The sequence below is a fragment of the Zootermopsis nevadensis genome, unplaced genomic scaffold, assembly GCF_977971745.1.
Source record: "Zootermopsis nevadensis isolate Lab colony 2312 unplaced genomic scaffold, Znev_1.0 Znev_ptg000022l, whole genome shotgun sequence".
Taxonomy (NCBI): Eukaryota; Metazoa; Arthropoda; class Insecta; order Blattodea; family Termopsidae; genus Zootermopsis; species Zootermopsis nevadensis.
In genome coordinates, this window is record NW_028259154.1 from 18868110 (window position 1) to 18891746 (window position 23637).

The 23637-nt window shown below is 37.2% G+C and overlaps 2 protein-coding genes across 7 annotated transcripts; both read left to right on the forward strand.

Annotated features, from left to right (window-relative positions):
* The first annotated feature begins 260 nt into the window (after positions 1-260).
* On the forward strand, positions 261-14005 carry LOC110834287 (T-complex protein 11-like protein 1). 6 transcript variants are annotated; one of them, XM_087353223.1, is made up of 12 exons: positions 261-411; positions 1713-1902; positions 3725-3898; positions 5087-5207; positions 5920-6033; positions 6367-6486; positions 7510-7633; positions 7979-8148; positions 8963-9144; positions 10509-10675; positions 10810-11069; positions 11636-14005. In XM_087353223.1, the coding sequence occupies exons 2-11, from the start codon at positions 1715-1717 to the stop codon at positions 11034-11036; spliced, it is 1587 nt and encodes a 528-aa protein (XP_087209349.1). In that variant the 5' UTR covers positions 261-411; positions 1713-1714; the 3' UTR covers positions 11037-11069; positions 11636-14005. The 6 variants fall into 6 exon arrangements, with proteins under 6 accessions (XP_087209349.1, XP_087209348.1, XP_087209351.1 ...); XM_087353222.1 differs by having other exon boundaries at positions 272-411; positions 1699-1902; XM_087353225.1 differs by lacking the exon at positions 261-411 and adding an exon at positions 436-869 and having other exon boundaries at positions 1699-1902.
* A 4113-nt stretch (positions 14006-18118) lies between these two features.
* LOC110834291 (uncharacterized) lies at positions 18119-23300 on the forward strand. Its single transcript, XM_022073272.2, has 4 exons — positions 18119-19461; positions 21303-21402; positions 21787-21867; positions 22509-23300. The coding sequence occupies exons 1-4, from the start codon at positions 18809-18811 to the stop codon at positions 22578-22580; spliced, it is 906 nt and encodes a 301-aa protein (XP_021928964.1). The 5' UTR covers positions 18119-18808; the 3' UTR covers positions 22581-23300.
* The last annotated feature ends 337 nt before the right edge of the window (positions 23301-23637 follow it).

Consider the following 23637-nt stretch of genomic DNA (forward strand, 5'->3'; position numbering starts at 1 on the left):
TCATATATGTCACTGTTTTACAAAATTTATTGCATCTACTAATTGATTTCAGTTCATAATGGCTACTAAATAGCAAAAATACATGGACAGCAGTAGCATTTGTCATATCATATATACGGCATTGACCAAAGCGATTGGCGGGCTTGTCTGAGCACGGTGACTACTAGAAGGGTTGAATGACGAACATCTGCTCAAAAAATACGTACCGTGGTGGTAATGATTTTTGTTGTATTGTCCCTGAACGTGGGACATTTCTCTGAAAGTGCGCTGGCCATGAGTTCTAATTTGGAAGGCCGCCAAACGATGGCGTCATTCACATAAGCATCCTAGAACACAGCTGATCCATTGTGTTGTGGTGCAAGTTGGGTTGTGAACAACAAACGAGAAGAGTTTGAAAATTAGTTCGTTGTGGTAAGCATGATTGCTTTTGTGCTTATAATAATGAAAAGAGGAAAGTATTGACCGTAGTTAGAAGGTTATATGTGTGAATTTGGACACCGGGGTTTAATGCCTTTATTGTTTTCCAAGCAACTTTATTGGTGAAACTTTCCCCTTACTTGAGGCCACTGGCTAGGAAGTGTGTATTGTAGTTCCTCATACTTAACGAAGTTTTATTTTAGAAGCAGCCAGCTCGACCTTATTCTCATGGCAATCCAGTAGTTTCACTGCAGTTTATTCAGCATTTAGTTACCGTCAGTATCAGCAAGACTCGCATAGGGCATTGTGTCACTGCTACAGTGTTCTAAAAGTGCAACATTATTGTGTGTGTGTTGAACCAGTTATTGAATTTATAACAGTGCCAGATCAGTAAGATCTATTAAAGAACTGCTTGTTACGTAGTCATACATACTGTATGTAAATTCCTTACTGTAAGTAAAATATCAAGCCTTAGAGTCACGCTGATTGTAAATTATAACTGACTGTTAGTTACATAAGTACTGAATACACACAAAACAACTTTACAAGTAGCTTATCATTTATAAGGTTTAATTACAGTTAAGTAACATAAACTCTATTGATTTGCACAGTCCCTTGTTGTCACTGAATTTGGATTTTTTTTGACGTAAATACGTCTATACGGAAGGGCCATTCGGCAAAAACGTGAAACGAACCCGTGTAAGATCCATATCAAGAATGTGTAAATATTGACCGACAACAATGGTCAGCTTGCGTGCATTGTTGTTATCTAAGAAACGTCATCTGTTTACTCGGCAGTGTTGTGTTGCATTACTGCCGTCAACAATCCGCTTTCGTTATTCCTGAAAGAGCTGAGCTGTGAATCGCTTGTAGAAGAAGTGCCTCGTAGACTATATAATTTTGTGCTGGTAAAAACGTTTTAGAATATCACAAGTACTTTTCTTATATAAGAATTATTACATTACATTTCATTAGAGACGTATTTACGTCATATTCTCCGGAACCGTGGTTCCACTGTCAACTTTTTCTTCTTCTTCTTCCCCAATTGTACTGTTAGGGTTTGGTTTGTATGTGAATTGCTAAGGAATCTCTTAAAGCTATTGTACTAACATAATAACTTTTTTAGCTGCTACACTGGGGCACATCCTTTCTGCTGTGCATGAACCTGTGATGGCCTAAGAAATAACTGATGCATATATTGATTCTGCAGTTCAGTGTTTGACACTTTTTTTCATGTACATTTAATGAGTTTCATTTTATGTTATTAAAATCACATTATAGTCCTCAAACATCAGGTATGGACAGAAAAGGGAAAGGTGAAGGGGACTCATCAAAAGATAAATCTCCAACCCCTGGCATAACACCAAAGGGTTTTGAATATGCCATGGATGTTAGGGGTGGTGCAGCAGGTGGAGGTGGCTCAAGACAACGCTATGATAGTGAGGATGCAGCCAGCAATGAAGAAAAATCTGACCAGGGAAAGAGGTATAGTTACCTTTGTTCATTAATAATGGTTATGGTGTGGACCTTGGAAATATTAGTAAATACATTGTATTATGATAGTGTCAGTTCAGTTAATTTGAATCCCGATCTGAAGATTGTATTTTGGTGCACTGAGAGCAACAGTGAAAATTTTCTGGCAAGTGGTGAAACACACCAGATGGTATTTTCAGCATAAACTGTGGGAAGTCAGTAGGATTTGAGGTTTTCACAGCAGTGAGCCTGAAGTCAAAAGTCAGATGAGACAAGGGAAGAAGATAAAACAGTAATTCCTTGACAGCCATAATTTGAGTGTTCATCATTAATAATATGTATACTGTTAAACGAACAGGAGTATCTAATCATGAATATTCAGTGCTTTCATAACGGTTTTCACCTAATTCTGCCATAGATCTCTGTTTACGTCATTTAAGTCATCTGCAGTACAACCTGAGACTCCACTATTGTCATTTTCACTCATCCACCAATATATTATTCATGTATAGTTCTTTGCATTTTTATACAATAAAAGTACAACATACTAGGTGATATTCCAGATTCTCATGGAGATGAATATCAAGGTGACTGTTTTCTGGGATGTTGCACCCTGTAGTCTAGTAGATATTTACTTATGTTTCAGAGGAGGTTATGACCTCCATCATGGCAATTCCTCTGAAACATCAATATCTACTAGACTGCACAGTGCAGAATACAGCCATCTTCATACATCATACTTATTTTTCACCTGGAAATCTACATCATGGAACTTTATGTATATCTCTGAAGAACTGCTCCCCACACCCTCCCCATTTTCCCACTGGCCTTAGCCCTGGTGTTGGTGTGAAGGGCTGCTGTATTTCTGATGTGTTTAATTACCAGATTTCAAAGAATGATGAAAGTGGTGGCATTAAGGTGTAAAGAGGGGGAGGTTATGGATGGAATTTACAGACATTTTTATTTGTTGAAGAAGAAAATGAATGGATATGAAGAGAATGAAGAAAAACAATAAGAAGAGTTAAAAATTGAAGGAAAAAATTTAATTCTTGGATAATCATTATAACTACAAAAGATTTGTAATCTAGATACATTTCAAGTGTCTGTTTAAGTTTTAAATTCAGTTGCCTCATTGATATTGATGAAACAAAACACGTTCGAAGAACTGAATCTGATCAAAAACGAAATTATGTTACTCTTCCATGTTTTGTACACAGGTGGCAGTTTACAGTTTAAAATTAGTCTGATGGGTATGCCACACTTTATTATTTATATTTACTTTCAATTTAGAAAATACCATGTAGAAGACATAGATATAGATGGGAGAACAGTATTAACATGTATCAATGAAATAAGGTGAGAGTGTGGACTAGATTCATCTGACCCAGGACAGGGACCAGTAGCAGGCTATTTAACATGGTAATGAACCTTTGTTTCCCATAAAAGGTTGGACTTTCTTGGATAACTAAGTCATTATTATGTAAGATTTAAGGTTTTTACAGTGGTGAGTATGAAGATTATTGTCTTCTGGGTTGTTGCGCTGTGTAGTCTGGTCGATGTTAACCAACGTTTCATCAGGGCGATGACAGAGGCAGTGTGACCTCTGAAACGTTGGTTAACATCGACCAGACTACACAGCGCAACAACCCAGAAGACAAAAATCTTCATAAGTCATTATTAGTTCTGCAAAATTGACTCTGCTCCTTGGAGTTTGTTTGTTAGTTTAGTTGGAGTTTATTACTGCAGAAATAAGAGCTAAGAAAGCTGAATGCAGTGGATGTCTGCCAAGATAATGCAGAGAAACCTCTACTGTGTCTTTCTTTATATCCTGTAGACAGAAAACTGCACAAGGGTTTGTTATCCCAGGCATAGCAGCTTCACCACCAAAGTTTGTGACTTTGGAAGAAATTATGACAGCAGCCAATGGTATGAATAACATGGCACTTGCTCATGAGATTGCTGTTGAGAAGGATTTCAAATTACAGAAAGTTGATCCTCCAGATAACAGGTATGGTATAATTCTGTAAGGGGATGGGATTTGTATGGGTCTTATTTATAAATCATTTATGATTTATACATTATTTTTGTATATTAATTTAAGTGTGAATCTATGTTTGATAATAATAAAATTCAGAAGAATACACAAAGACTTGGTCTATTATTAAACTTTTCTGGATATACTGTCATACAGACTTGAATTTTGTATCATCATGTCAAGGATTCATTCTAAAAGAATTCAGTTCTATTCTGAATTTTGTTTTTATTCTGGAGCCCCAGTGCACCCAATAAGAAACTGGATAGCGCTGCAATCACCTATTTAGTCAATCACATCACTCACCTCCCACTGAAGTTTCACAGATGTTTGTCCTGAAGATGGCATCTGCAGTGTTTTTTTGAAATGTTGGAACTTTTTTAATACTTGATGCAGATTGTCCATGAAAATTAAAGTTACACATTAAACTCTAGCCCAGTGGTCCCCAACCTTTTTGTGCCTACGGGCACATTTGAGAGTTTATGAGATCGTGGCAGGCACCAACCAATTAACAAAGGCAAATTTTCTTTTCTCTGGACAAATAAGATATGGACACCAAATAATATGCAAAACAACACGACGTTTAATGATACAAGAAACCATGCGATCAAAAATACGTAGTTTTATAACTATAATTATTATTACTCAAGTGGGAAGTTAGTGTGATGCTTGGCGCTGCATTTCATTGGCCAGTTTTTCAAATTTGGGAGTGTAGGATGATGTTGCTGCTCGCAAACAATCGTCAAGATCTGTGCTTTGATTTTATAATGTTCGTGGTTGAACGGCCTTCATTATTCAGTATAACCTCTTTCCGTAACAACGCGGGCACCCAAAAAAAGCCTTGTTGGGCGCCATGGCACCGCGGGCACTGCGTTGGAGACCACTGCTCTAGCTATTAGAACCTAAGGACAAATATATTTTGTAATTTCAGACAATGATATATGCTGAATTGTTTTCCCTCTAATATTCAGAAGTCTTGGTCCCCGTGAAAACACTGTGGAAAATGTGTCACTGTATTTAGTCTTAGGTTTGTTGATATTTGGTGGGATGTGTTTCAGGGTACTGCCCAGTAAACCATACTTATGGTACAAATATTGAAACTGTAATTGAGTCAACAAAGAAGAATCTCTCAAGTAATTTTATTAATGTAATTTTGCTCAACAGCATTCACAAACTGGTTAAGGAGACATTGCATAGAGCTTTTTGGGAGAAACTGGATGCAGAACTGAAGGAAGTGCCTCCAAATTTTACACAAGCAATGGTTTTATTGGAAGATGTAAAAGAGGTAATGTTTGTCCAAAATGTTTATGTAAATTTGGTATTCATATCTTTTTATCCCCTTTTACACTGCATTGGTTCAGTTATTCTATTAGTTTGCAGTGTTTGGTGAAGTACTTACTAAGCAGAGGAATAACATAAAGAGTTACAAAACTGCTTTATGTGGGCTGTCTGACAACCATGCCTCTGTCTCTTCCCATAACTTTTTCACCATCTCAGTTGCTTTCAATGATATTCCTTCCATGTGATATCTCTTAACCTGTTGTTCCCATCTCGATCTTTGTCATCCTCTGGGGCATTTTCTTTTATTTTTGTGTTCAATACCTTCTTTGGGGATTCTGTCTTCGGTTATTCTTAAAATGTGCCAGTGCTATCTTGTTCCATTTTCTGTTAATTTGCCTTCCAAGGTGTTTATACCTCTATTTGTTCATTTCTTATTATCTCTCTGTTGATTTTCCCAGCAACACTTAAAAATCTCATCTCTGCTGCTGTTAGTCTTACCATATACTTATTCCCAGCAGCGAGCGCGGAACAAAGGATCAGACTAGTTACCAGGCATCCCTGCTAATAAGAGCAGATATTGTTCTCGAAACATTGGCAGAAGATACGGTTTATTCACCATTTAGCCATCTGATACGACTTGTAACCAAGGAGTCTTTCATAAACTTCTGTTGCCGCGAAATCTTCACTTTATACATCATATACTTATTTGTTTCCAGAACTTCATGTTACTGCTTTTGCCCTACCAGACAAAATTAAAAGAACATATTTTGGAGATACTGGATGCAGATCTTATCAGACAGCAAGCTGAAAAGGGGATTCTTGACTTCCAGGTATGTGATGAGACTTGGTTATTATTATTTATCTGAAACTGCTACCCATCCATTTTCTGTGATATTTATCTCTTGTCATGTCATGTGCTTATTTTTATAAAGTTTTGTTGATTTTCATTGCTAAATAGTGTGTATTTAGTGAAGTTTATTGTTTGGTGTCTAACAAAATAGGTGATTTTTTTTACTTAAACTCAACTCGAGAATTTTAATATTGTTTGGTTCGAACTTGAGTCGCCTTAAAAAACCCTGTTCGCACATCACTTGTTTTGTTTTGGTGCCGGTATGTAAAGATGTTCTGTGTGCAAGCTACCTCTACATTTTATTTGATTCCAGCACTATGCTCAGTATGTGATATCTTTAATGGGGAAGTTGTGTGCTCCAATTAGAGATGAGAAAGTCAGCGAACTCACTCAGATTCAAGGAGTTGTGCCAATGTTTAAAGGAATACTGGAAGTAAGTTACATGCAAAAGAAACTCATGAAAAACTTGATATATAAGTACACACAGAGGAACTTCAGTAGAAATCAGCCCAAGGATATGTATTTGACCCAGTCACACAAATTAACACAAGCACTGACATTTTATCAGGTGATCAGCCGCATGAGAATATCTCCAAAACATTGTAAATGAATTCCATTCACACATGACTGATCACCCAAGAAGACGTCATTGCATTCAATCAATGTGAAAACTTCAAATCATGTAAAGTAACGCAATGTTTGAGGCATGACCTCATTTAGCCAACAGGTGCTGGATGCCTCCTGGTAAAATAAGTCTTATGAATGTAAGATTTGAGGTTTTCACAGCGGTGAGTATGAAGATTTCTGTTTTATGGGTTGCGCTGTGTAGTCTGGTCGATGTTAACCAGACTACACAGCGCAACAACTCAGAAGACAGAAATCTCCGAGTCCTATGAAGCTTGTTGTCAATGCTATGTACTTGTTTCTTTATAAAATTAAAATTTATGAATTTATATCATACAGTTGTATTTGGAACATTTATATCAACAGGTCTGATAGCATTAGGTTGCAGTAAATTGATATAGTGAGGCAAGGGGTTTGTGTATACAAGAGTTGAACATTTTCATGGCACCAGAAATGTGGATTGTGGTGCCATATAGCCTTGTAGGTGGTTACCGGTGTTTCAGTAGAATATATCACTGATAACCACCTGCATGACAACACAGTGTCACAACTCAGAAGACCACAATCCACAAAGGTCAGTACTGTAAGCATTCACTACTGCACAGATGAGACACTTGCCACTTGAATGTTAGTCGAGTCCCACAGGTTAGTGGTGCCACATCACTGAACTGATACTGTCTGTGTGCAGTTTGTAATTGGAATTCATACAATTACTGTTTTGTACTTTTGATATGTAATTTCAGATTTAGCTAAATTGGTATACTGTATTAATCTGTTTCAGCGTTTTTGTAATTTGTTTATACTGAACAAAAATCTTTTCCGTTCCTCATAGACATTGGATATTATGAAGTTGGATATGGCAAATTTCACCATCAACGTGCTTCGGCCAGACATCATAGCGATAAGTGTGGATTATGAGAAGAATAAATTTGCAGAGTTTCTTAAAATTCAGACAGGTCAGTTTTGCTTTTCTCAGACTCTGGCATAATTGTTAATAGAGAACAATGAGAATTTATGAAATTTTTAAAATGTTTATTCTGCACTTTTTAGCATTTATGGGAAAAGTTCCGTTATTGAAAACACCTTTCTTGAGTCTTCTGTTTGCAGTAATATAAAACTCCTGATTTGTTCTTGTAATGTAAGTACATTTTCTTGGGGTTTCATGAATAAAATTAAATGATATGCTTAAAAATGTTAGTTTTCGCATATCCATATATATAAAATGTGAATTCTTTCTGGGGATACAAAAAATCTGAAATTATATTTAGGTTTTTATAATTAGTTAATATTTATGTTTGTAGATGGTTTGCAGTATACTCGAAAGTGGTTACTGCAGCATCTGATGAATGCAAGAAATTATGATGTAATAGTCAGTGAGGACAAGATTGCAATTCATAATCTCACAGCATGTATATTGGAAGAAGCTTATCTGGAACTGCTAGAATGGGATGACTTGAATCCATATCCTGAGGTACCACAAGTAGCATTGACTTTAGAATATTTGTCAGTTTCTGCAGAGTGTAATATTTGGACTGAAGAAGACACAAAACTACAAAATGAGAAATATAATTGGCAATATCATGTATCTTCTTATTTGAGCATTGTTTTAATTTTATACAGGTTGATGAATGAAAGTCTGTAATCTTCTCTTCTTTTCTGTTTCTTACCAGCTGTTTCTTTCTGTTCTTGATATCTTTTAGTGTTTGGCTGAACCATCTTGTTCAGGGTCATCCCATGGGTTTCCTTCCTTTAAATCTTAATCCTAATGCACTTTCCAGTACCCTTATTCTCCCTTATTCTATCCATTATTTTACATGGCCATACAGTTGTAGAAGTTTCATTGTTATAACATTCTTCATTCCATCTTCATCCAGAATCATCTGGGTTAGTAAACTACATAAACATGAGTATGCTCTGGCACCCTTGTTGTGTTGAGGTTTATAAGGTCAAGAAATTAGCTTCTTTTAAGGAATCGATAGGTTCTTTATTGTGTTTACAAAGTTTTGTCACTGGATCCTATATTGAACCAGTTTGGTCCTTTCCCACCTAACCCTGTTTCTCTGAGACCTTCAGTATTATTCTTCCATATATACCTAGGTCTTCTCCTAAGTGGTTTCTTCTTTTGAGGTTTCTTGACCAAAATTGTGTATGCATTTTTCACTTTCCATAAGTATGTTACATGTCTCACCCATCTGATACATAAGGCAAGAGATTTTATTGCATAAATTATTTTTAGTCCAAGTTTGAATTTTGTATGTTTATGTGCAATAAATAATTCTTTCCAGACTCTTATGATGGATCAGGCCCGTTTCACTGACTTAGGGAACAGGTTTTATCATTTGGTTGTCATAGGATCAGTCCTGCTGGTTACTGCTGGTACAGCACAGTCTCTCCAAGGAGTTGCTGCTTTCAAAAATAAACTCAAACAACATATAACTGTACTATTGGAGAACATTTATACAAACAAGTGAGTAACATTACACATTACTGGAATGTTTTTTCCCTTTACATAATATTTCTTCTTCTTCTATGGCTCTCCAGTCCGTATTCGGTCCATGGCCTCCACAATTCTCCTCTTCCATTCGGTCCTCCGTTAGGTCCGTCTGTCTGAGGTTGAGGTTTCGAAACATCTTCCTTTTTACGGTGCAAGGTTGTTAGCCCTGCGACCAACCCCAACCTGGAGGACCAGGGTACCTGTCTTAGTCTGACCTCTCCTCCTCGACCAATCTGGCTAGGGAGGCCCTACCAGTAGCTATGCTACCGCCAGCATAGCTCTTGGGGTCACTGAGGCACTCAAGCCCCACCACCACGACAAGGTGCAGGTACCATTAAGTGCGGTTAAATAATATTTACTGTGCAAGAAATAGTCTGCTGACATAAATACCAGTGTTATCTGCTGTAAATATGGCGAGACCTCTAGAGATTATTATAATATTCAATTTAAAGAATATCAAAGGAAAATTAAGGAGACATGTCAGAACAAGGTTCTGCATACATATTTTATCGTTCCTTTGTTGCACAGAAGTATCCTCTGGTATGTAAGTTGATAGCTTTAAGTACTTAGGTAGTCATATAGTGGCTTGCAGAAGTGTTATAGAATAAATTACAGAAAGATTAAAGAATGCAGACAAAATTTTATCAGGTAGTGAGAGACATACTCTGTAAATGCCCAAAGAAGTGTAAAATATGCCTATTTGGAGGGTGCTGCATGTCAGTATTAATACATAGAGCAGGAACTTGGACATGGACCAAGGCAGACTAGCAGATTAATGGCAGCAGAGGTGAGATTTTTAAGGAGCAGAGAGGAAAATCTGAAACACAATAAGAAATGAAAAAATTATATAAGTGCCTTGGAAGGCAGGTTAATAAGTGACAGCAGTAAGATAGTATGGATGAACAAAGAATGTATTAGAAGAAGGTTTGTAACAGTAAAGTAAAAGGAAAATACCCAAGTGGGAGACCAAGATCAAGATGGGAACATTGTGTTAGTAAAGATGTCTCATGGAGGAAGAATAAATTGTGCAGCAGCAGCAGCTGTGGGATAACACAGATGAAGAGTCTTAGGAGGAGGTGGATGAGGAAGAAGAATGTAAACCAGTTGCAGACATATTTCTTTCCTGTGAGTTAAATTGGTCTTAAAGGAACAGAAGGTGAGGGTGTCGAGTAGATTCATGTATAACTCAGGATAGGAAATGGTGACAGACTCTTCTGAGCACAATAATGCACCTTTGGGTTCTATGAAAGGCTGGGAATTTCTGGACTAGCCAAGTAACTGCTAGCTTCTTTAAGAAAAACTCTGCTTGTGGAGTTAGTTATCTGTTGTACTTTCAGGGACCTAGAAAAAATAATGCCCAACATTGCTGAACAAGTTATCATGGAGGTAGCTGAAGGTTTGGAGACGTATGGATTCAAGCCACTTGATTCTACATCAGAAAAGCTGCTCAAGGGGCAAATTGTGGAAATTGTCAAGGATGATCATAAGATAAGAGAGCTTGTTCGTAAGTTAACTTGATTGAAATTTTCTTCCTCTTGCTGGCTGCTATAGTACACTTTTATTTGCTTTCAGTGATTATATCTCTCACTCTATCTCTTTCTCTCCCTCCCCTCCCAAATCTGAAATTTACTTGCGTAGGTGTGAGAGTACGAGAATTTATTCAGCAGACTATCTCATTATCAAGAGCAGTCCCCTTGCGCGTTCCACCTGGACTGTCGTCACTTCAGACAGAGTTGGCAGCTGTTTCAGGGCAGTTTCTTCGCCTTGTCTCCCACAACCGTGCTGTGTTTGGTGAATATTACGCTGACATTATTGCAAATGGTGTCTCGGCATCAGCATCAGCATCAGCATCTGTAAATGAATGAATAGTAATTGCTGACTGTCGAGTTTAATGTAAGGTAAGAAATGTGAAAGGAAAATTTGCATTTTCCTAAATGGGTAATTAAATTGATTAAATTATTGTTGTTGTTTTATCTCCTGTGTTATTACAGCTGTCTATACAGTAATATGGGTACTCTGTAAAATAATTTTAAACATGATTGCTTCCTTTGAAGGAAGAACATAAATTATAGGTGTTTGGAAATAGAATGATCTGGAGAAAATTCGGATCGAACAAATATGAAGTGAGTAGTTTAGGATATTACCAACTTTGTGATCCAGATGGATGGATGTAGTATTATGAAAATTGTGAAATCTAATAGACTACAGTGGGTCAGGCTTAATACTAAGGTAGCAGAGGCAGTTATGGTGGGGAAACATCTTGGAAAATATTTGCTTGGAAGACTGAACAAGAAACAGGAGGATAACATTAATATGGATCTGGAGGAGATAAATTATGAGGATTGGAGGTGGATGAAAGTGGCTTAAGATTGTGTCCAGTTGGTGTTAGTGGTGTTGTATATTTGGGTGCTGCTGCCATATTGTATAATATTGAATTGTGTATGTTACAATTTTTGCATTGTAGATTCTCCTGCAGGCATAGCAGTTCTTCAGCAAGCAGTGTTATGAAGATGGCAGGCAGATCTGCAGGATAAAGCTGCATTGGGATAATCCTGTTTTAGGATGACTGTCACTTAAAATCCTCGTGTACAAACAACACATGCTTATAGAAGAGTCAGAAGTAATGAAAGGAATCAGTAATAACCTATCAATGAGTCCTTGTGATTGGTTCATGTCTTAGAATTGGCCCTAATTTAAATATCTTACTTATGTAGCATAAATGACTTGGATATTATCCATTCTCATGAACAGTTCTGATCTTGAGACGAATTGTCATCATTATTCATCAAAGCCATTTTGTCAGATGGTGTGAAGTAATATGATTAATAAATATAAATTACGAGGGGCGTATACAAATGATTTAGACTAACCTGAATTATGTGATCCTTGATGGTGGTGGCTCCCAGATTACACTTCGGCCCGTTCCACATATTCTCCCTGGAGGTTGATGTCACAAAACCATTGTTTGGGCGTGTCTCGTACCCACTCCCTGTCAGCATCATGTAAGGCGTCACTATCGGGGAATCTGTGACCATGCAGGGGATCAGTTCCGACACTCTTTGAATCATTTGCGGAGTTCTTAATGTTCTTGGAAGACCACTGCTGGATCACTTTTCCACTGTTTCATCGTCACATGTGAAGCCTGTCACCCAATTGAAAACAGTTGCATGTGCAGTCACTGGGGTTCACCCTGTTCCCACACCCGCCCTATTCCCCCGACCTGCCCTCTTCCGTAAGATGAAGAATCCCCTGCGTGGTCACCGATTCCCCGATAGTGACGCCTTACATGATGCTGTCAGGGAGTGGGTACGAGACACCCCCAAACAATGGTTTAATGAGGCAATACGGAAATTGCCAGAGAGATGGCAATGGTGCTTCGACCTCCAGGGAGAATATGTGGAACAGGCCGAAGTGTAACCTGGGAGCCACCACCATCAAGGATCACATAATTCATGTTAGTCTAAATCATTTGTATACACCCCTCGTATGAAATAAAAACTTTAATTATGCACTACTTGTAAAAATGAAACAACATAAACTCTTGGATAGAAAAATAAATGTGATAATTTCTTCTAACAAGAAGCATTAATTAAACCATTGTAACAGAACATACATAACGTATTGTAATGTATCCACGTACACTGAAAGTTAGCTTCTCTTATAATCTGTTAGGTAATTGTTACTGTGCTTCTAATACAGCCAGAATTTGTTATGTGTTTGGCAAATAAGGTCTTCGCAGCGTCTGTGTCATATTATTTTTATTATACAGAGTAAAAGTAATTCTATTCTTTAACTTGCATTTAGTTTGCTAGAAAAGCCGTAGATTGAGGGGGGATACCAAATGGGCAGAGAAAATGCTCCTGCAAAAATAATGAGTGGTTCGCGTCAGAGAATTATGTAAAACCGTTTAAGTCACTTGAACCAAAACATTTTTTTTAAGTTTTTATAAAAATTAAAGTATACAATGAAATAAATAATTTTTATGTTTGTATATTCAGGTTTCTTCTAGAACATCTCAAACATTTGATTCGTTGTGTTTTTATATGTAGAATGAGAATCCTGGCTGAATATCCTCGAAGAAAAACGAACGTGACATTTAAACGTATGTAATGGAGATTTTGCGACCACGGATGTTATCGTCCCGTTTCCTGTTTACTGAATGAGTTTATACATTTTTATACAGTTAATTCAGTGCGGAACAAATAATAATTCAAGAAAGAAAAGTAAAATGAGGCAGGCAGAAGAAAGTCTTTATTTTTCATATTTTGTCTCAGTTAAGTTGCACGTGGATAAATTTTGTTTCCCCATTGCTTATGAAAATATGAGCTATTTTTGAAATGATTACGACTGATGGAAGCAGGGAATATTTTCTTCTCTTCCATCACTAAATATTAATTTAATAATATATGTTTATATAATTTAAATCTAATATTGTACATGAAAGATAGTTTCTTAAATGTGATATTTGTTATGAAATGTAGGTGAATATGTGAAAAGTCAGCAATAGGGTGTTCGTGGACAAAGTCCTTCTGGCAAACTGCGTATCAGAAGATTGTACATGGAAATTTTGAAACTTGTAAATTCTTCTTTTAAACATAACCCTGTTGAGTTTTTATACTATAAAAACTGATATACCACCTTGCTTAAATCAATGAGATATTTTTAAAAAAGCTGTGAAGTATATTTTTAAAGTGTTTATGAACATGCTGTGGATCAGTTGTGTTACAGAACTCTTCATAATCTTTATAAAGATTAAACTAATTTAATTTTTATTGAAAGGTTTTCTTATTCTTTTGTTTTAGTAACAATAAAGCAGTTGTACTTGCACATATAATTTGTGTTTTTCTTCTTCTTCTATGGCTCTCCGGTCCGTATTCGGTCCATGGCCTCCTCAATTCTCCTCTTCCATTCGGTCCTCCGTTAGGTCCGTCTGTCCGAGGCTTTGATTGAGGTTTCGAAACATCTTCCTTTTTACAGTGCAAGGTCGTTAGCCTTGCGACCAACCCCCAACCTGGAGGACCAGGGTACCTGTCTTAGTCTGACCTCTCCCCCTCAACCAATCTGGCTAGGGAGGCCCTACCAGTAGCTATGCTACCGCCAGCATAGCTCTTGGGGTCACTGAGGTACTCAAGCCCCACCACCACGACAAGGTGCAGGTACCATTAAGTGGGGATTTATTTGTCTTCTTATTAACTGGAATGGGACTCGAATAACTGTCCGTCACATTATTATTTAAATAAAGGGAATTGTGTTTCATGTTTGTCAGTAGCAGTGCTTGTATCAAATTCCAGATAAATAACTTTATATGCAAAAGATTTGAATATAGCTCAGAATGATGTTATTTAGATAAATAAACTGTAGATATTTATTACAAAGATTGATTTAAATTTTATAAATTCAGGTGATCACCGATATCCAGAATAACTTACGGAAATTTCCTCACTAATTAAGGAAATGTCTGAAGAGAGTTCGTTTGTAATTTATTCTGTACATTACATTAATAAAGCAGTTTTAATCCAACAAAATAATTTTCCTGTCTATGTGAATGATGAAATTTTTAACAGTCTTGGTGGTGACGCTGCGATAAATTGTAGTTTTGTAAAGTAACTTATTCAAATGTTTGCATGTTTAAATACGTGGCTGGAAGACAAACGATTTTGAAGTGAACTACAACAAACATTCCACTAAATTAATGTATTCGTTACTTCGTTAATATACGTGTCTCAGTTATCTGTACACATCATAAGCTACCAGTGCAAGACTTCCGTTTATCAAGTCGTATTTCACGAAAGCAGAAATATAACGAATGTTGTTCTACTGTTCGCTTTTAAACGTTAATATTTTATGAACAGATTAATTAAAAGATAACATTTATATATACACGTGAGAAGTAAATTTCTAGGCACAATGATGTCATTAAAAATCTGGAATTGCTGTCTCAACTCGAGTTACGCCTTTTCAGGAAATTGCGTTAACAGGTTTGTGTCACTTTATTGCTCTAGAATTGTATTTGGTAGATACCTAGTTCGGCTCTCGACCAGATTATAATCAGCCTGTCCTAAGTGAAGCTTTTTCCATGATTTCCCGAAATCTCCCCAGGGGAATGTTGAAATGCATCTTAAAATAAACCACCATCACCTCTTACTAATGTTTTATCTACTTAGCATTTATCTTGCCGTCTCATTCTGTTCTATGCAACTTCTGCGATTGGTGAAGTGTCGTTGAATAACCTAAGAATCATTAAGTCGTGGAGAAGTGTACAAATGTACCGAAACGTCTGAAGAAAGAAAGTTGACTGGTCCAAATTGTAGCATTTACTGAGAACTTAAAAATTCTGAGTTAATAAATATATTGTCACGAATAAAATATTTACTCGTAAACAACTGGAATAGGACCAACGTATTTAACAAAATATTTATGGAAACAGAAACACTCGGTACAATACGATGCGTGGTTTGATTTTTTTAATTGCCGTGGTATAATTAAGATTAAGTAGTCTGATACCTGCATACAATCCTTTGGTCGAAAAACATGAAAATAAAAGACCACTTGGATGACCAGGGTGAAGATGGTAGGATATTATTAAAATGCCCGAGAGATTAGGTTTTCACGCTGGTGTAGATTTTGACTGTGGTGTTCTGGCTTGTGACACCAAGCAGTCTTGTAGGTAGTAGCAACATTTCGGAAGAACGAATGACAGAAATAAAAATGAAAGCAATATGTTGCTTCGTAATGTTAGTAACCAGCCACCTACAAGATTACACGGCGTCATAACCCGGAAGACCACAATCGACATAACATCGGATCTTAAATTATCTTAATGTGGTGTGCTCTGGAACCATGTGGTTTGTGACAGGGTCCAGTGACTGCAATGAAATTTCCGGTTCCATAAAAGATAGGCAATTTCGTGAGTAGCTGAGAGACCATTAGCTTTTAAATAAGGGCTGCAGAATGTAGTTGGACTATCCACTGACGTTACGGAAGTCGAACGTTTTCATCTTCTACGCGGACGTTTCCGCGTATGCGCGCTTCAGTAGGAAAATGTTTTTAATAAATTAAAATATTTTGATGTGAACTTGTTCGAGTTACCCGTATATGTGTAAATGATTTTTATATATTATTGCACTAAAATTTAACTTTTAAATTGCCAGAGAAGGTTACAAGAAATTGACAATTAAAATCAGTTCAGAAATCTAATCAATTTTTAACATTGTTTCTGTGGAAAACACGTTCTCTTTACGCATTACGCGGAGTTTTCGGGAACACAAATATCACGTAAACTGCAGCATAGCCTGCCTGTAGTAGTTTGGCATTGCATTTAACTTTTTGGCCGGCGCCATAAGATCAAACCTTCTTCAGATTGAAACACGTGTCCAGCCGACACCCTGCTGGGCTGTATTCACCCCAATCACAGTCTGGACCAGCTGTTACAATGAACATCCAATAACACCTTGAGTTATTACGAACATTATGGGTATAAGTGCAAGTATAATTTTCCAAATAGGCTATAATCCAGACTGACTTTTTCACTGATAGTTCCAAAATAAATCATAACTGTTTTATTTCCAATCCGTTGTTCATAATCAGCTTTACATTATGGGTCATATGCAGCTGATACAGTTTGTAACCTGTGTACGGTTAACATCTAAGTTTATAAATGTCCTATATTTTTTTACGTATAGTTTTCGAGGTATTTGCCATCAAATATTAAACTGAATGAATTACTGTATGAAAATGCACACCATTTTTATTCACAATTATCTAACTGTTATGACATTCGTTCTGTGGTGGGATACTTCCAGCATTTATGAATGCAAGCCTTGTCTTGCATTATGTGTATTAGTACGCTAATGGCATTAAACCACATACGCTTAACTGGCAGAAATAAATTGAATTATTTACACAGAGATGTGTAACGTGGTTGTGTACTTCAACAATAGTATCATCGTCATATACGAATTTAATTCACGTTTTTTCCTCTTTTTAAAAATAGTTTGCATTTTGTTTGTTGTTTTAAGGAGCCTTACGCCCATTATAAGTTAAATGCCAAATGATATTAAAAATTGAAACTTCAAACATAATGGATCAAGGGGGTAGAAACGAAAATTATGAAGCGGCTGGCATCAGAGAAAAACAGATGCAATTCAAGGTTGCAGCTGGATTTTAATCTCATTTCAGATGTAAAGTAAGGCTAGTGAATGTTAAAAACAAGCGAGCTCAGATCATTATTATGAGAAGGCTTGTCGCGTGCCATGTTAACTCACATCTGTTGTAAAGTTCAACAAGAAATTTAGGAGATTATCAAGAAATTTAGGTGATACTCAAGTAACCTATCTCCTCTGCACCCCTTCCCACGTAAGGAATTGTAAGAATAGACGCCAGATCTAATTATGAATTATCGCGTAACTCTAAAGCGTAGTGGTTGATATATGTACCACCTGATTCAACATTCAGTAATTGCATTTTGCACACAAGAGGGTGTTTATGGGTTTTATATTAATCTCATAATAAAAAACTATAATTCCTTAAACAGTATTAACCAGTTGATTGTTATCATGGAGAATGTGTTGTGGTGTAGTGTTTTCTCTGAAGTAGGAACTGAATTTTTAATTATTTAGACGAACTTTGGCTTCAACACGCAAGTTTAAAGCTTGCTGGTAATAGGGCTAAGATCCGAACTTCTTAAATGAATCTGTCCTACAGCAAACACTAAATTTCCCTTTCATTCATCTACTTACCACACTCGCTAGTTCGAGACTATTCTGCTAGGGAACAGCTGATTATTGTAAATTATTGGTTAACGTAAGCGAAGTGTTCTGTCCCCTCACACCCTCTCTCCTCACCTGGCCAGGTGTTGGAAACGCATGCGGGCCTACAATATGATTAAATTTGAGGTCGTGATGATACAATTGGCCTCACGAGCTGTCTGTCATAATACGTACGAAAACAGTGAACTATATCATCGTGCACCAAGTTCAAAACTCATTGCTATCCTCACGTTGACTTCAGACGGACGTGTTTTTAAGGGCGTCTCTATTTATGGGGTTACCTTTAAGCCCAGGTTTGTACCAAATGAACGGATGTACAAAAGCTCATAGAGGCGTATTTGTGATGTTGTGTCTTCAAGGGAAATTACGAACTGCTTTAATATCTTGTACTTTTGTCAATTCTTAACCAGTTCAGGGGATTTTAGTGTGCTGCTGAGAGCCCGAAAGGTAAATGGCTAATGACTGGACGATTAGATTTCTATTCCCGACAGAGGCAGAAATTCTTCTCTTTGCTACCACATCCAGACCGGCTCTACACCAAACCAGCCTCGTCTTCAACGGAAAGTGTGAGAAGTTTTACTTGTGGTAAAGAGGCCGAAGCGCGAAGCTGTTTTCACTTCTATCTGGTGTATAGATTAAGAATGCATAGAGCTGTACCTCCACATTCTTAAAAGTCTTCATCGTGTGGTGCATAAGGACAACTGTAGTACTATGGTGTATTGAAGAAATATTTTGTGAATGTGCGGTTATGATCAGATCATGTTATGTTAAAGAACCAGTGGTAAAATACACGTGTTTTAATTAATATGTGGTATTAAAATGCATGTACTGTTACTTACAGAAGACTTGATATTTTGTGTTGACTACTAATGCTTCTAGGAACTATGACAAATCTTGACCATAACTTGGCACTGCTGTCTCCATGTATGTTCGCGAATGAAAACAGTTCTGTTGATATCAGGCACTCCCAAGAAGCGCCTGCATCTTGTACCTGGTGCCATAATGGTAAGACGACCTCGAATATCAAAACTGACATTGTGGCATGGTCGAGTCCTTCAGTATCAACAAGTGAACCACCACCATTACACGCTTCAACAACAGAAAAGTACTTTTGGAAGTCTTCAAATTTTCACGAAAGAGAATCAGTGGCTGATGACATTACTACTAACTGTTGCGGTGAAAATATCTCAAAAATATCTGGAGAAACGAATATAACTTGTTGGAACAGTGACTTGTTACTGGACGATGAAGACACAACAGATGTGAGTGTAGAGGAGTCGAGCCAGTGGAGCGATGTTTTGTTTGCACACCCGGACGACAGCAGGGGCACATGTCCAGAAAGGAGGAGCACATCTCGGGCGAAGACGACGAAGGTCTCTACGGCCACGTACAAGCACGTACCGCACCGCGACAAGCCCCCGCAGCTGGTAGCACGTCGAAACGCTCGCGAGCGGCGCCGAGTACAAGCTGTCAACTCTGCTTTCAGTCGTCTGCGTAAAGTCGTGCCCATCGAGAACAACAGGTACTTTTCCACGACTGTTCTACAAAGTATCTTTAACGACTAGGGCAGTAACCGATCCCAGCGGATTCGACCAGTACTTGAATGTTTGCAGGAAGGAAACTTAAATTCCAATTATCGTTTTCATTGTTATACCCCGCTAATTAGGATTGTTTCCATGGGCTAATTCCCAATACTGATGAAACACCTGATCCAATCCACACCTTATCAACCTTTCCCTCCAAGATAGCAAATGTCGATCTACACCTAGTTCTCCCAAGAAATCAACTTCCCAGAGGTTTTCTAGCCAAAATTATGTGCGCATTTCTAATTGTCCTCATGTGTGTTACATTCCCCACCAATCACATCCTTTATTAACTTAAAAAAAGGCAGAGAGTACAAAGTATGAAGCCCAACGTCTTGGTAACAAGTCTTATGTTAGCCCGTAGGTTCTTCCACGTAATCTGTATCGTTGACACATGGGAGGTTCTATATGACAATGTTCGCGGCAAAATATCTCAGTGAATGTGTGTATAATGTCTCAGCTCCGGTCAGCATCTCCCGCTGAAATGTGTAACCTAAATATTAAAACACCCGCTTTTCTTTGCATCTATGCTGAATTAAAAGGCAGGATACCCCTGAACATCCAGGCAATGCGGGCTGCACTGTCGGAGGTCATTAATACATGTTCCTGGCTTCTGCCCATGGTGTGTGGGTGTGAATCTACACAAACAGGCGGTAAATAGGAATGCGCACCAAGTTTATCCGAACTTTTACTCGTTTGCATGATTGAATATAGAACAAAAACCACGGCCTACCGTTTCAGCAAGTTCACGAAAGTCGTAGCTTCAACAACTTAAGAACGAATTTTAACACAAATAAAGTGGTTTTACATTTTCAAGAAGTTAAATAATAACAGTGACTGTAACGAAATGATGAATAAGTAAAGAATTTTAGTCGGAAAACCTGGAGGGAAAATAACACTTAAGATACCGATGCGTAGATTACAGGGTAAAATTAAAATGAAGCTTTTGACCGTCTAAGCGACTACTAGTTTCTGAAATACTCTGCTCTATGTAATCGGTCAAAGAAAAACATTAAAATGTCCAGTTGGTATTACGAAGATAATTTTATCTGAAGCACTGCACACCGTGTGACGGATTAAGCGATGACAATACCTGAAGTTGGCCGAATAGCGTAGTTCGAAAGGCGTCGCTGAGTTTTTAGACTTTGATTTCTACTGACGTTGAAACTATATTGAATTTACGTAAATAAGAAAAGTATTCTAAATGATGAAACAGTTAGCTTATATGTACTATGAGGCTACTGTAAGGAAATCATTGAACATCGCAGCGAAGAACTTAGCAATCCTGCTGAGTATTCGGGAGGTCCTAGGCTCGAATCTCGTCCCGGAGAGCTATCGTTCAATGCTGCATAGTCTGAGCTACTGACAGGAGAAACATTCAAGTGAAGTACACTGATAAATACAACAATAACGAATATCAGAGTCATCTGACAGAGAGATGTGTTTTCACAGAAGCATGTGCTTGCATCTTTAGGACTTGGGACAAATAAGATTCTATGTTGCGCCGTGTAGTTTGATAGAAATTGACAGACATGTCAGATGGGTGTTCTACTTCCCTCATCAAGGCGCTGAATAAGTTTCTGCCAGACTAAATGTCGCAACATCTCAGAACACTGTCATCATCATACGTATCTCAGCGAGAACGTGAAATATCACAACATAAGATTTAATTATAACTGTTTCAGCAGTCTAGAGGCTTAATTAACCATACTGTCGATATTCGGCATCTCGTAATTTATGTTTTTAACATTTGTTTCTATTTCACGTTGTTTTGTTACAGAGGGAAGCGTGTAAGCAAAGTGAAGACTTTGCACAAAGCCATTGAGTACATCAACCATTTGCAGGATCTTCTGATCCAATGTGATCCGACGCAGACGCTGGTAAGCTGTGCTACTACAGTCGATCCTTCGATTTCTGAGGTGGGATGGGGGTAATAGTGGTTTCAAAACATGTTTCGGAATGTAGTATGTTATAGAAAAATATCACACGTGTGAACACGTAGATACGCTATGCAACATTTCTTATTAAAACATCATTAGTCTGTGCTTTAGTTGGTGGGATAGATAAATTGTGTATGCTTTTATCATCACCAGAACAAATTTAATCTGCCTCTCTTACATACTCACCCTTGTATATCTAGACAGTGTGGACATAAGACTCTCTGTAGAATACCAATACTAATATGAATATTTAATTACTTTGTAGGGTTATGGGAAGAAAGAAACAATATTAATTAACTAATTAATTAATTATTCTATACGCAGATGCCAAACAGTAAGGATCCGAACAAGGAGAATGCAGGGCAATCAAACAACCGTTGGCGTCATGGTAACACATTCGACTCAGTTAGTATAATTCTAATCATGTTTAAACGTAATTATAAACTTATATTATCAATATTTAAGAGATCCCATTCCTGTACATAAATACAATCGCCACGTTGAAATTTTAAGAAATAAATTCTTCACATATCAGAAAATAAATAGATAAATAAAGGTGTGAAAATTAAAGGTGGAAAATGTTGACATTTGTTTCAGGAGGTTTCGGGTTTAAATCTCGGCTAGGAGGCCGACTATCCAGGCTGAGGATTTTCCTGATTTTTCTCAGTATCTGTAGGCAAATTCCGGAATAGTAACTTTAATAATGTTGTGACCGCTTCCTTCCGCATCCTTTCAAATTCATTATTTATTAGTCATCGTATCATTCAGTGCTATATAATTTCAATTACTGACAGTGTCGTTAAATAACCACAAATACATAAATAAATTCAACGAATTTTACAAGTCTATTGAGGTAGTTTTCCGAAAGTGGATTCTTCTAAAAACGAAACACTGCAGTTAAACATATTTCATTGAAATGACAATGAATATCTCTAATGAGAAATCATGGAGTTCATAACCAAATCTTTAGGTATATTTATGTATTTCAATAGTACTCGTAATGAAAGAGCGAACACCACATAAACGTTGTCACTTTATGTTTTCAGGGTTTTAGGACTGGAGGAAGCCACGATGATACCTTGGAGGATTTTCTAGAAGATTTTGAAGATGACATCTAGTAATTCCTCCACTTAAGTAGGGATTTATTCATTCAACAGACTATACTAAAAAAGAAATCTAGTCAGTTATGTAGCGCTACATGTAATATAACTTATAACTGTATTGTTCCACTTATATTCGTTGTTACAGTACATAATTACGTTCCATTGCGAAGTGCAACTATAAGAATAACACCATTTTCTTAGTACAAGAAGCTAAACTTTGACATGACATCAATCTGTCACTCTGTCACTTAGGCCAAAATGTTTTATTCAGAGCCCTGTTCACAAAGAACACTTTATAGCAGATGAATCTAAAAATAAATAAAAAATAATTAATTTTATGATTGGGATAGCCTTTTTTTCGGATGTATAGGCCTACACGAACGCTTTGCATCTGCAGCTTATTGCTTCCGTTGTGAATGAAGTTACATCGTATTTGCCTAACGAAGCTTCCATAAGAACATGGCTGATAAGGCAAGCCCTGAGCTCGTAATCACAAAGTGCTGTCAGCAATGAGGGCACCCTGACCAAATGTCACGGGGAAAGGCACCAGTCTTGAATAGTAAGATAGTTATGCCGCACACAAGGTCAGCAACCTAGAATTTTTCCGGGAAGGAAAACGAATTAATAAATCAATAAATACGCAAGTAATTTACTAAATAAGTAAATTACTGAACAAATGAGTCAATGAAGAAATAAGTAAATAAACAGGTGAGTAAATGAATATATAATACACAAATAAATAAGGAATGATGCATAAAGAAATACAAATAAAAGAATGATTTTTCTGCGAAGTGGATTGCATACGTATATTCAGTGCACCTGCTAAAAAAAATAATATAATAGGTCTAGGCCTATTGGCCAGTCCCCATGACTTAGCACCGTTTTGATAAGCTATATTCCTGCCTCAGGTCATATGAACTTATGTGTCATTGTGGTGCAAACTTATTTCTAATGAGAATGTTTTTACGTTAGCGGCAAAGTAACAGCAGTGGGATAATTATAAGATGATGACTTCTTACGCAACTCTGTTAAGATTGATTGAGAGTGTAGATCGCATGGAGGAGAGTACACG